Here is a 14,304-nt window from a genome sequence, read left to right as displayed (position 1 = left end):
CTGAAATCAAGTTGCAACTCTCACTGGCCAACTCTCACTGGGTAAAGCCCTCACCGGCACAACACCTGACTCGGAGCCGTCCAGTGAAATCTCCGATTCTGGAGAGAAGGCAGAAAGATCCACCACTTGCCCTCTAAATGGTGTCGAGAGAGATTTAACTGCATACAGTCCAAACTGCATACAGTCCGCATTCACAGAGAGCGCTTGCAAATCCCCCATGCGCTTGCACGACGCAAGGGCGAGCAGCAGCACAGTTTTAAGCGTGAGCTCCTTCAAGCCGACAGACTGAAGTGGCTCGAATGGCGGGAGGGCTAGTAGAGCTGTAGTCAAGTCCGGCTTTGTCGAGTCCAAGTCAAGTCCAAGTCCAGGACTAGTCGAGACCGAGTCAAGACCGAGTCCAAAGAGGTTCGAGTCCAAGTCAAGTCCAAGTCCAAAAGTTTCGAGTCCAAGTCCAAGACCGAGTCCAAATGATTGAAAAAAGGGTCCTATTCAAGACCACATACTTAACTACTGATAATGTTTGTGATGCGAGAGAAAGCATATCTCCTATTCTAAGAAAATCATTTTACATTATTATTTGTAATGATCAAAAAGCATGTGCAAAGTAACAACTCTGTAGGACAGGGGTCTCCAAACTACATCCTGGATGGCCAATGTCCTGAAAAGTTTAGCTCCAACTGGCCTTAAAACACCTGGAAGATTAGTGTGTCTAGTAAGAGCTTGATTAGGTTCAAGTGTGTATAATTAGGGTTAAAGCTAACAGGGGCGTTAAACAAGATCCTGGGCCCTATGCATAGGCAGTCCTGATGGGCCCCCATGCCCCCCACCCATGAAAATATCCAGGTAAAATAAAATATATTTCAGATTCATACTTTTCAAGGGCCCTCTCTTCCTTTGGGGCTTTGCTAATGAGTACTGGTTTTACCCCCAGTCCGACCCTGGGAGCTAAACTTGGATAAACAAACAAAGTTTGGAACTGTAAGGTCAAATAATTTTTATGTACTTTATTTTTTGTTGACATTATATCTGTGGTCAAAAATGTATATGACTATGCCTAATTGGCACAGTGCACAGACACACGCAAAGCTCGGGATATGACAAATGCACGCAGCAAGGCTAGAATGGATACGTTTGGCTCTACTGGGCATGCGCACATAAATACAGCAATTTTTGTCATACTGTGCTAGTGTTTGCATAGACTAGTCGAGCACTGTCGGAAACAATCGACTACTCCAGCATGTATTAACCATAATGCATACAAAGTGTTTGCAAGTACGACGTGAATTTTAGAATTACAATATTGCGTGGAGCTGTTACTATATGACCTTATCTATGTTGCATGTAAAAATAAAATAGGCCTATGTAATGTAATAATTAGGGTTGTGCCTGAAGCCGAATACCTTATTCGGAATGGCACGGATAATGGCTTAAAAAACGAATAACGGACAAGGAATAATTCTGCCTGAATACTCGGCTGAAGCTGACACAGTCTGGTGTTTGCTAGATAACAGGTGAGCCAGGGCATCAGCGCCAGAAGTGAATGAATGTAAACTTTATGAGTGAAAAGCGCGCAAATCAAACACCGCATTGTTGTCGCCTCTCTGTGCATCTCTCAGAAATAAGAGCGTTGCAAGAGTAATTTTACCTATAATAATACATCATAGCTACACGTTATATTATTTGTATATATTTAAAAGGCAAATATTGAAAGCTTAGGCTACCATGATACGAATGAATGGAATAAGCACAGCGCGCTCACCAATCAAACAGCCGCGCTGCGCGTCTCAGTCTCTCAAAAACCAAATCAGTTCTCTCTCAAAAGTAGGCTAATAATCAACATAGATATGGATACATTGTCTACTTGTCCTACATGTTTGCATCTTTATGTTTTGCTGGTTTGCGCGGCACACACACATCTGTTTAGTGAAGTCGACTATACATTATAGACTCGCTCAAAGTGTTCTGCGTAATGAGAATGTGTGCATTGAATGGATTCAGTCGTGTTCAAATGATCACTATGACACGTTTGTCATGACATCTCTCTGCTTGCATGTTAAATATTATTTTAGAAATTAATAATTAATTCAGTTTAACACGACATACTTGTTCAGTGATAACTACGAAAAAATATATAAAAAGTCATAACAGTCTTATCAAGTAACTGTAGGCTACGATGTTGTATCCGAATGCAGATAGGAAAAATTTTGTGATTGTTACAGATACAAATACTGGCTGTTACATGAAAATGTAAATATGTAATGTCATATATAAAGTTTTTAAAATTTACATATTTAATTGTTGCATAAGGCTATACATTAATACGCGTTTATTGATTAAAAAAAAAGGCTATCTAGGTGTAGACGTAAATAAAACACAATCTAACAGGTAGAAAATTAAATTAGAAACATCTAAACTTTTCAGGTCGCAGTAAGTGCACCACTGGTCATGCACATCCTTTCCCGGAACAATACTGAAAGCTAAGGCAAGATGGAGAAACAGATGATCATAGTTGTACAAGGATAGTCATTTTTTAAATGAATCTATTAGCAGAGCTACTGCAAGTGATTTTAAGTGCTGGAATTCCATTTATTCTTTGCTGAAACTTCTGCGTCATCATGGAGAGCGGGTCATGGTTGCCCAGCAACAGCAGACGCCACTGGAGCGCGAGCGCAGATTACAGAGTGCTTTGGAAATAAGGAGAGCGGCGCGCCTAGCGTTTTCCACACGTTTTCAGTCGCGACATCATGCAAATGTGGTTTTGTTTTGAAGGAGACATTTTTTATTTTTATTTTTTTGCTGGACTCGGTCGAGACCAACTAGAAGACTTGGCGAGTCCAATGGCCAAGTCCGAGACAAGTCCGAGTGCAAATTCAACGAGTCCGAGACAAGTCCGAGACGACAGAAAAATGTCTCGAGTCCGGACTCGAGTCCAAGACCGGACTCGAGTACTACAGCCCTAAGGGCTAGTGCTCCCAGCACCAGAGCCAGATCCCAGGATGGCATTGTAGGGGGGCGGGAGGGTTTTAGTCTTCTCGCACCTCTCAAAAATCTGATCAATAGATCTTGTTTCCCAACTGAGCGCCTGTCAACAGCAGCGTGAAAAGCTGAGATAGCTGCAACGTAAACCTTAAGCGTAGAGGGCATACTGCCACCGTCCATTCGTTGTTGCAGAAAATCCAGAATGTCAGACACAGGGCAGCTTTCCGGGTCCCAACCATTCGATTCACACCATCTCTCAAAGACTGTCCATTTACAAGTGTACAGGCATCTCGTAGAAGGGGCTCGCGCCTCCGTAATCGTGTACATCACGCGGTGAGACAACGAACCCGGGTTTACCGGTTCCCACAAACCATCCACACCTGAAGTTTCCACCATTCTGGGTTGGGGTGCCATATCAAGCCATCTGCCTGAGACAGGAGAGCTCGTCTCAGCGGGATCGGCCACGGGGGAGCCATTAGTATTTCTAGAAGATCGGGAAACCAAGGCCTGTTCGGCCAGTATGGAGAGACTAATAGCACTGACGCTTTCTCCTCTCTGATTTTGTGCAGCACTTGTTACAAAATCTTTAGCAGGGGGAATGCATACAGTTGGGCATTCAGCCACGGCATTGTGAGTGCATCCCGGCCAGGGGAGAGCGCGACAGCGAGAAGAACAAAGGGCAATGCGTGTTCTCCTCTGTTGCGAACAGGACCACCTCCACTTTCTCAAACTGTTCCCAGATTAGCCTCACTGTCCCAGGGTTTAGTCTCCATTCTCCGTGAGGAATCCCGTTCCTTGACGCATATCCACGCCACTGTTCAGGCATCCCGGAACGTGCGCTGCTCGAATGGAGAGCAGATGTTGATCGGCCCACAGCAAAAGGCGTGCTACCTGACTGTACAGGGCTTTCGAGTGTACTCCGCCCTGGCGGTTTATGTACGATACCACCGTCATGTTGTCTGTGCGAATCAACACGTGGTACCCCCTGATTTGCGTCATAAAACTCTGAAGGGCCAAAGAAACCTCTCCCAGCTCGAGACGATTTATGTGCCACGTTCTCTCAGACTCTGTCCAGTGGCCCGAGGCCGGTAAGCCATCGCAGTGAGCTCCCCAGCCCGTCGTCGACGCGTCCGTCGTGACCACTTTCCACCGCGTGACTAGACCCATCTGGACGCAGCGCTGGTACAAGTCGGGGTTCTGCCATGGTTTCAGCGTGCTTAAGCACCTGCGAGTGACCCCAATGGGGGCACAGCCCAATTTCCACGCCCATCTCGGTACTTGCGTTTTCAGCCATAACTGGAGTGGGCACATATAGAGTAGACCGAGGTGACAGACCGTCGCGACCGCCGCCATCCGCCCCAAGAGCCTCTGATATTCCTTCAGTGCTACGGGACGGCCCAGTCTGAATGCGTTCAGAGCGGACATTAAATGTTGTACACGCTCCTGGCTCAGACGCGCCCTCATTGTTAGCCAGACCAACTGCACCCCTAGATACATGATTGTTTGGCTGGGGCGTAACACGCTTTTTTGTACATTCACACAGAGACCCAAACTCTCCAGGTGACATAACAGAGCGTGTTTGTGGCCGTTGAGGACATCCTCTGAATGTGGCAAGATCAGCCAATCGTCCAAATAGTTCAGTATGCGCATTCCGCTCACTCTCAGAGGGGAAAGTGATGCATCCACACATTTCGTAAACGTACGGGGCACAAGCCCTAGCCCGAATGGCATCACCATGAACTGATATGCTATGCCTTCAAACCCAAATCTCAGAAAGCGCCTGTGATGAGGGGCGATCTGGATATGAAAATATGCGTCTTTCCACCGAACCAATCTCCGGGTCAAATCTGTGCCAGTATCTGCTTTAGCATTGTCATTTTGAAAGCGCGTTTGTACAACGCACGTTTGACGGGTCTCAGGTCTAATATTGGATGGAGACCACCACCTTTCTTCGCGTTTTGCGAGGAGATTGAGAATTTCTTGTCCCAGAACCAGCTCACTGTGAGCCGGAACCGTCTACATGACCATGCCATTGAACCGGGGTGGTCTGCTTTCGAAACTGAAGCGTGTAGCCGTTCTCTATGACGTTCCGTGACCAAACCGAAATGCCCGGAATGGATCGCCATGCGCTCGCAAAAAGACACAGAGGGCGAAGTGCCTCGCCCTCTGCATTCTGAATGACGCTGCTGTGTACCGGGGTTGTTTTCAGAAAACTCACGGGACGAGTGGGAGCGATGTGTGTTAGGAAGGGTCGTGCTTCGCCGATCAGCGGGGTGCGCGAGTCTCCTGTTGAATGATTGAATGACACGCATGTGCGTGTGTGCGAGATGTCGAGAGCAAGCCGCGGCTGCGTAGGTCCGACACCTGACACCTGACACCTGGGCATGAGCCTTGCCAGATTCACGGGGAAGCTGTGAGCCCGGTTCTATTGACTGTTTCATGGCTGTATGTAAGACCGTTATCACTGGGGGAGGAGAAAAATGCTCTTTTTGTGAGGGTGTCACAGACTTTATTGCTTTTTTAACATACACAACACAGACATTCTCGTAGTCGCCTGCAATCGCCAAGGGGACTTCGTAAGAATATCATAGACGCTTCGCAGCGGGGCCGCCGCTCAGCGCTCTCCTCCTCCGCGCCCTCTCGTCAGGAACGAGGTTTTTGATCTGACGGAGGAGCTCCCCCGGGACGGTTCCCGCCTTTCTTGAACCCGTGACACCTTTCCTTCGGTGTCCTCTGCCACGGAGTTTTGGCGCTTCGACGGCAGGTTGGAAGTAGATGAGGATCTACTGTGCGCAGAAGGCTGTGCTGCAGCCTGGCGCAGCAGAAAGTGATTGATTGCCCTATAGCATTTCTGTGCCTCTGAGAAACGCTCTGCGATAGCCTCGACTGCATCTCCAAATAGGCCAGATGGAGATACAGGAGCATTGAGCAGCGCCCTCCTGTCCGCATCCTTCAGCTCAGTGAGAGTAAACCACAGGTGCCGGTGGAGCACAATCATGTAGCCCATGCTCCGCCCGATCGCCTGGGCCGTCTTCTTTGTGGCTTTGAGAGCGAAATCCGTTGCTGCGCGTAAATCTTTAAACGCCTCTGGATCCGACCCGCCCTCGTCCAGGGATTTCAAGAATCCAGCTTGCTCTTAGCTGGTTTGTCGGGGGATTCCCACTCTAAGCCTAAACCACTCACGGCCTTAGTGAGAATCCGGACGAGTTCATCCTGGAATGCAGCGTGTCCCTCCACTTCAGAGCGCTCCTCTGGAGAGCGGGCCCAGTCCTTCTCGGACGTCGTTAGGGACAGCGCCTCATCGAAATCGTGGTCCCTTGCTGCACCGAATGAAATAATCTCCGATGCTCAATCAGCATGTTGAAGATCCTCCTCCAAGCACATTGGAGAGCAGGGGGGAGGTGAATTGCGCCATTCCGCTCGATCGCCCACGTGCGGCTGTCATCCCACCTGTCAAATCACTGAGGGCGATATTCTTTCGGGCCCTAAGCACCCGCACTGAGAATTCTTTGCAGTGTGGGCAGCCTGACCCGTTGAGTACTGCCTCCGCATGGGTGAGGCCCAGGCAACGGATGCAGAACTCGTGGGTGTCTGGGGCCTCGATAGGCCCCGAACACAGCGTGCAAACTTTCGACATGCTGGAACGCCAGGAGGGAAATCCGCCTTCTTGCGTCTTCTCAACAGCTGTCTCCGTAGGATAATTGCAATAGGAAGATTCTGAGGTTATGCCGCCAAGACGGCACAATAGTGGCGAGGCCTCGCCCACATTTGCCATCTTGGCTGGCATTGGCCAGTGAGAGTTGGCCAGTGAGAGTTGCAACTTCACTGGCGTTGTGCAATAGGATTTCAGGTAGGTGTTAACGACATGTCGAGAGACCGTTCTCGAGAGGGAACTAGACGAGTAGACAGACATGAATGTTTATTCATAACCGTACTGAAAATAAGTAAATATTGTCAGCTGATGCTAACTGTCTAGCTAACAAGCTTGTTGGTGCTAAGTTGAGGTAATTTTTATAAATAATGTCCAAATATTTTTATTCAACCACACACACATATATATATATATATATTTTCCTTAAAATGTTCTTCCTAACTTCAGGCCTTATTATCATGTCATATATACAGTACAGACCAAAAGTTTGGACACACCTTCTCATTCAATGAGTTTTCTTTATTTTCATGATTATGAAAATTGTAGATTCACACAGAAGGCATCAAAACTATGAATTAACACATGTGGAATTATATATGGAATTATATACATAACAAAAAAGTGTGAAACAACTGAAAATATGTAATATTCTAGGTTCTTCAAAGTAGCCACCTTTTGCTTTGATTACTGCTTTGCACACTCTTGGCATTCTCTTGATGAGCTTCAAGAGGTAGTCACCTGAAATGGTCTTCCAACAGTCTTGAAGGAGTTCCCCGAGAGATGCTTAGCACTTGTTGGCCCTTTTGCCTTCTGTCTGCGGTCCAGCTCACCCCTAAACCATCTCGATTGGGTTCAGGTCCGGTGACTGTGGAGGCCAGGTCATCTGTCTCCTTCTTGGTCAAATAGCCCTTGATGCCTTCAGTGTGACTCTACAATTTTCAAAGTCATGAAAATAAAGAAAACTCTTTGAATGAGAAGGTGTGTCCAAACTTTTGGTCTGTACTGTAACTTTGATGTTCTGTAAAACAACAAGCTTTAAAATACTTTGTTTTTACTGGTGAAGATCAGATGGTCATCTCTGTTTTCTCTCGGGTACATCACAGTGTAAGCTTCACAGTTAACATTACTCTCATCAGCGTAGTCCATATCAACAACAAAAATATATCTTGACTCCATATAGGGGTTATTTTGGAAAAAATCCCAGGTATTTTGAGCAGTAGGATTATAAAAAAATATGTGTTAATATAAAATTAAATTAAGTAGCCTATATAAAATTGCAAACATCTATCTTTCATTACTTTTTTACTTAAGTACATAAAAAATCTAATACTTTTGTACTTTTACTTGAGTAAAATTGAAAAAGGAGTACTTTTACTCTTACTGGAGTAATATTTTATTATATGTATCTGTACTTTTACTCAAGTACTTGATTTGTGTACTTCGTCCACCACTGTTCAGATTTCACTACATTTTGGCAAGACTTGGTCCTTACTGCTCTTTTTTGATAACAAGATAAAACAAAATGCAGACAAATGCTGTTACTCAAAACACTTATACGATCATCCATGCACATGCCTAAAGAGAGAAAAAGATTTAACGTACCTTGTCTTGGATGAAAAGTGTGATGTTTCACAGACAGTCTAACAGACTTAAGAGAACAAGGCGGTTCATTACAAATGACATAAAGTTGACTGAGATTGCTTAACTTTTGTCAACTCCTATTTGCTTGTTTTTTTCACTCCTTTTAACATTCTTCCTCTTTTTTTTTGAAAGCATTAGGAAATCTTCTGTTTTTCAGCCATAAAATGCAACAAAGCAATAAATTACATTCTAAAAGAAATTTAAAGAGAAAACCGCTAGTTTAAAATACACAGTGGGTATAAAAAGTCTACAAGCCCCTGTTAAAATGGCTGTTTTATCAGAAGAAAAAAGGAATCCTAGTAAAATCATGTCAGATCCAGATTTAATGTAATACTGAAACCAGTAACAAACAAAAAGTTTTATGTGTAAAAATGAAATATATATGATTGCAGGTTTTCTTCTTCTGAAGCATCTGTTGCATGATCCACCATCTCCATCATGGGTTCAAAAGTTCAGTGTAGTTTACTCAAATCATTTTTTTTTTTGGTGAACAGCTTCCGTCTCTTCATGCACGCTACACCACAGACATGGAAAATAAAGAATGTTATTGCAACATGCAGCAAGTGACCATTACTTTCCACACATGCATGCAGCTCCTTTAATGTTAAGGGATGTCTCTTGGCAGCCTAATATGTTTTCTTTCTTTTTTTCATCAATCTTTGGCAGATACCATAATCTTTGGAATGTCACTGCTTTCAAATTCCAAAACAGATGTCTTATTATAAAGGGAATTTTTATGCAAACAAATCATGCTAAGTTTTAAATCTCAAAAAGCTGCAGTTTTAACCGTGATGTTTTATATCCCACTGTACTAATGTTTCATAGTATTACTGTTTTACTGTATTTTATTTGCCAATAAATTTGGACTTGTTGAGCATAAGAGACATCTTTCACAAATTTTCCAAAAAGCTAAAACAATTGGCAGATCCCAAACTCTCAGAAAAAGGTACGAAAGCTGACACTGGGGCGGTAACTGTTCCAAATTTACACTTTTATATCTTTTAGGTACTAATATAGACCTTATACATACAAAGGCATACCTTTTTAAAATGTACCATCAAAATGACTGCTTTTGTACCTTTTTTCTGAGCGTGGATGTAATACAACACCTGGCTGAAGGTCCTACACATGTTCATCTTCAAGATAAAACACACACCGACACACACATTTAAAAAAAAACACATAATAAAGGTTTCATTGATCTATGCTTCATTGCAGAAGGTTGTAATAAAATATGTTAATATTCTTTCTCTTTTTTTGTGACAGCAATGACTTCCTCATTCCCTCCTAATTCCACCCTCAGCCCATCATCCACCTCAGAGCTCCACTGCCCTCTTCTGCAAACAATGAGCAATCACACCTTAAACAAAGACACTGGTGTGAACTTGGCAGTGGTGAGCATCCACGGTGTGGTATCCACTCTGGGGATCCTGGAAAACGGACTGGTGCTGTGGGTGCTTGGTTTCCGTCTTCGTCGCAAGACGGTTGCTGCAGTATGGGTCCTCAATCTGGCATTGTCGGACTTCCTAACCACACTAACCTTGCCGCTTTTCACTCATTACCTATTGATGAACCACAGCTGGGAGTTGGGCAGCGCTTTGTGTGCAGCCAAGGCCTCCATTTTTTTCCTCAACATGTTTGTCTCTGCCTTCCTACTGGCTGTGATATCATTGGACCGTTGTTTGTTGGTGACTAAGCCGGTTTGGACTCAGAACAATCGTACAGTGTCGGCAGCGTGGAAGATCTGTGGTCTAGGATGGGCTTGGGCGGCGGTTAATGCACTTCCGTATTTCATGTTCCGTTCCGTTGTGGAAAAGAAGGATGGCCGCAAACTCTGCTATCACAATTTTGCACTCTATTCCTCCTCAAACACACTGCACAGAGACTGTAAGGTGCGTCAGGCAGCGACGGCAGTGTCCAAACTCTTGCTGGCATTTGTCGTACCTCTGATTGTCATCGCCATCAGTTACACTTCCATTTTTCTTGAACTGCGAGCTCGCAGAAAGAGGCTTGAGAGTCGACGACAGGGTGTGAGCAATGGCAAAGTGAGATCCTTGAAATTCTTCCGCAGCCTATCTTCATCAGGCAGACAAACCAGCGTTCGACTCTCTGAGAGTTTCATGAAGATGGTCGCCTCAGTGATTGCAACCTTTATTCTCTGCTGGGTGCCCTACCACGTCTTCTGCTTGCTGGAGGTGACGGCTCAGTACAAGACAGAAATTGTGGAGCTTGTGGAGGTGTACCTGCCTGTCTTGACAACCTTCTCCTTCCTAAGCTCTGTATTGAACCCAATTATCTACACTTTTAGCTGTCCAAACTTCTGCACTCGTATCCGCCAAAGTTTTGGGGCTCTTTTCGAAGGGCTGGTGGAGGAAGCTGGACCCATAATATGGGTTACAGAAAGGATGAGGAAGAAAGATTCATTATTCCCCTCTTCACCCAGCTCTCCCACCCCCACCAGAGCCACTCACATTCAGCATGGCATGCAGGACTCCATCAACCTCACTGGCTTTAAAAACTGCCCGGCAAATGAGGGAGAGAGGGATGACAAAATGTGACTTTATCATATCCTGGAATTGATGACTAATGTTTCTGAGTGAACTACAGTCTACAAACCAGATGTCACAATCATGGGATGGCCTTATAAGCTTTTATCTTTTCTGCATCTCTTTGCTTCACTGGCTTTAGTCATGCTGGATTACCACTGGTAAACACAAATTAACTCAAAACCAAAGCCCCTCAAACACACATGACCCATATTTCTGTTTCTGTTCTCTCGCATTGTTTAGATTACTGACTACATACATATATAACTCAGCAACAGGGGCTTTATTGAAAAGATTTTTTTTTTCATGCTTGTTCAATGAACCATAGTAATTTTTGCTCATGCAACTGTGGAGTAGTCCTTAACAGTCAATCACAGACACAGTTACTTAGGATAATAAAGAGACCTTTCTACTGACTTTCAAAATCCTGATATAAGATGCCCATGGTCCCTGATGATCACCTGTGTGAACATGCCATCATCCTTGCAGGGTCAAAGTATCAAAATGTAACCAGGTTTCCCCCCAGAACTTGCAAGTTTCTGGGTGAAAGAGTGGGGTAACATCTCACACTGAGGTGCTTAAAGCAGCTGGTGACCACACAAGATACTCACTGCTACTTTTGTTCGGGGACTAATTTTTCCATTTCTTTTCATCAAATGCCTGCAAAGTATGTTGGGTTTGTGTTTTATCTTAATACGAATATTTGCACACTAAAAAATTAGCTGGAAAGCATTTAAATGCAATATGTTTGCTGACTTAATACTAATATTACTGCTCATTTTAACCCAGGCCACACATATGCAGATAACATTAAATTGCTATTACAAATTAAATTATCAGTATAACAACTTAAGTATATATATATGTGTGTGTGTGTGTGTGTGTGTGCGTGTGTTTACTTTTTTTTTTTTAACTACATGAATTTCAGAATTTCTTGTGTTTGGTCTGTCATGTTTTGTGGAACACACAATGAAATGTTTCGAAGAATGCTACTGCAGTTCTTTTCCATACTGTAAAACTGAATGTTGGCCAGAGGCTGACAAACTGTCAGAAGTAAACAAAAAAACATGATAAAAATGAGTACATAAGATTTTAATGCAACATTTTGTCCTTTGATTGCGAAGGAACAGGCCGTCATTTACAGTGATTCTGTCATTAATTACTCACCTTCATGTTGTTCCACACTCGTAAGACCTTTGTTCATCTTCAGAACATCGATTAAAATATTTGTGATGAAATCGGAGAGCTTTCAGACCCTACATAGACAACAATGCAACTGACACTGTTTATGGCCCAGAAAGGTAGTAATGATGAGATTGGTAAAATAGTCCATGTGACATCAGTGTTTCAACCATAATATTATAAAGCTATGAGAACACTTTTTGTGTGCAAAGAAAACAAAAATAACAAATTTATTAAACAATTTCTTCTCTTCTGTGTCAGTCTTCAATGCACATTCACAAGAGTACCACACAGTAATTAATGGCAGAGTTTTCATAGGTTGATAATCACTTTAAATGTTGTTTGATGGCTGTGGTTACTAATCACTTTCACTGCATGAAAAAGTTTGGATCTTCTACTATAAATAATATGTATTGCATTCCACAGAATCAAGAAAAATACATATGGTAAAACATTTGATTTTGAATTATTGTGAACTCTGCAGCACAAAAGTTGCATAAACTTCACAAATTTGTGTAAAACCTAATGATCATGTTATCCAGGATGATTCTGATGATCCAAAGAGCAGCTTATGTTTCAATGGAAGCAAGAACATCTGACGGTCTGTACAAAGAATCTCACATGATCAACGTTATAAATTTGCTTACTGGATTAGTGACACTGAAAAGTGCAGAATCTCAAATATTTCTTCCTAAATTCCCATCACTGTCAAAATACTAAATCTCTAATAATTATTATTTAAATATGGCTTACTTAATAGATAGTTTTGTACTGTACAAAACTTCCACAGTATCTGTATACTTCATGTGCATTGACCCAGTTTTTAATAAGCAGTTCAGTTAGCAAGGGATCATGCGGGAGGGGAAAAAAATGTTTAAATTGTTAAACGGATGGAGCACAGAGTGGACAGACGGAACAGTTCACGTTTTAAGCTGTAAAACAGTGAGCTCTTTGCTGTAACAGTATGAAACAGATGCTCTTAGGGGTATTAAAACTCCATTTATGCGTCACTAGCAGCTTGCGGCTACTCTGAGCACTTGAGGGCAAAGGGAATGAGGAACCCAGCTATGGACAGTGACCAAATCAAGAAGCGCTTTACACCAGAGTGTACGTGTTCATTAACACATACATGCTTAGCAAGAACCCACATTAACATATTCTTCCCACAGCTATTAAATATGCTTATTTTAAATTAATCTTAGCAGTCAGATTATCAGTTGAATACATCTCTAGCATCTCTGTGAATGTGACAGTTACTCGAGATCAGAACAATATGCAGATCATAGAGATTCGATTTTTTCTTTATTCTCCCTTTTTATTTTTACATAACATTACTGTTGTGTGGGCTGTGCGTGCTTAGTATATCATGAAATCTTCACCTGCAAACAAAAGCACTGCTGTGGAATGTGAGTCTTACACCTAGTTATTTAAGGTGCTGCTTGTCAGAACATCTGGTCTATGACTGAGGTCTGACTTCAGAAGATGCATACTTTTCCCACAAATGACTAATCTTGTAAAATATTAATTATTATCATATATCTATTATTATCATTATTATTATTACTACTACTGCCACTACTACTACTATACTATTAATGTATATCAACAAAAGGTAAGCAGCATTTACAGAAGGTTATTGACTTCATTTCAAATGACCCATATAGATTTGACAATATAAATAAATGGTGATGGGTGGAAACACAGGATGAAAAATTATAGACAAGAACATGGACGTGTAAGAGGATTTTATGAGAGAGCAGGAGACAGGGTAAAGGATTAAATCAGATGTAAATCAGGAAAAAGAATGAGAGATGGAACATTTCTTCTTATCTACAGTCTAATCATAAACTGCCAGTGCATCAATCTAGTGTCTGATCAGAGAAAATCAATGTTGTTGTTGTGAGAATGAAGAGAAATTCATTTGAATTTGCCTTAAACAATTTGCCACAACTAAAACGGTAAGACTGAGATGTGAAATGATGCTGAATATGAGTTAGACAGTTAGAATCATTTTTCTTGTAACTAAAAAGTCAAAAGAATCATAGTTTTCTTTTATCACTGTTCGTGAAGTCACATGTGTCATATGTCTGTAAATATTTGATATATTTACTTGACTCAGAGAATCTATACAGCAAAGGGGGAGGAGACAGAGAACCTACGGATGAATGAGTGAGAGACAATGAGAGATGGAGGGACAGTATTAGAGAGGAACAGATTGAGAGAGACTGAATGATGAGAATGCGAGCTGTGGGGGTAGGGGTGGGGGCTGGGGGGGGGGGAGGAGGGGCGAGTGATGTCCAAAGA

At 42.8% G+C, this 14,304-nt stretch overlaps 2 protein-coding genes across 13 annotated transcripts in view; one reads left to right on the top strand and one right to left on the bottom strand.

Moving 5' to 3' along the window:
- vwa11 (von Willebrand factor A domain containing 11) overlaps window positions 1-8,336 on the bottom strand; it is a 55,989-nt gene extending 47,653 nt beyond the window's left edge. For 4 of the 12 annotated variants that reach the window (XM_052546076.1, XM_052546077.1, XM_052546078.1 and 1 more), the window contains exon 1: window positions 8,234-8,326. The gene's annotated coding sequence lies outside the window, so the exon portion shown is untranslated. Of the gene's footprint in view, window positions 1-7,369; window positions 7,561-8,233 lie in introns of all 12 variants that reach the window. The other 8 variants (XM_052546081.1, XM_052546084.1, XM_052546085.1 and 5 more) reach the window with 5 other exon arrangements.
- Window positions 8,337-9,332: 996 nt separating this feature from the next.
- On the top strand, window positions 9,333-12,157 carry LOC127949361 (prostaglandin D2 receptor 2). Its single transcript, XM_052546473.1, has one exon. The coding sequence runs from the start codon at window positions 9,541-9,543 to the stop codon at window positions 10,828-10,830; it is 1,290 nt and encodes a 429-aa protein (XP_052402433.1). The 5' UTR covers window positions 9,333-9,540; the 3' UTR covers window positions 10,831-12,157.
- The last annotated feature ends 2,147 nt before the right edge of the window (window positions 12,158-14,304 follow it).

Source organism: Carassius gibelio, chromosome B1 (assembly GCF_023724105.1).
Source record: "Carassius gibelio isolate Cgi1373 ecotype wild population from Czech Republic chromosome B1, carGib1.2-hapl.c, whole genome shotgun sequence".
NCBI classification, from domain to species: domain Eukaryota; kingdom Metazoa; phylum Chordata; class Actinopteri; order Cypriniformes; family Cyprinidae; genus Carassius; species Carassius gibelio.
Note: the sequence above shows the minus strand (reverse complement) of the source record. Positions and strands in the feature narration are given on the sequence as shown.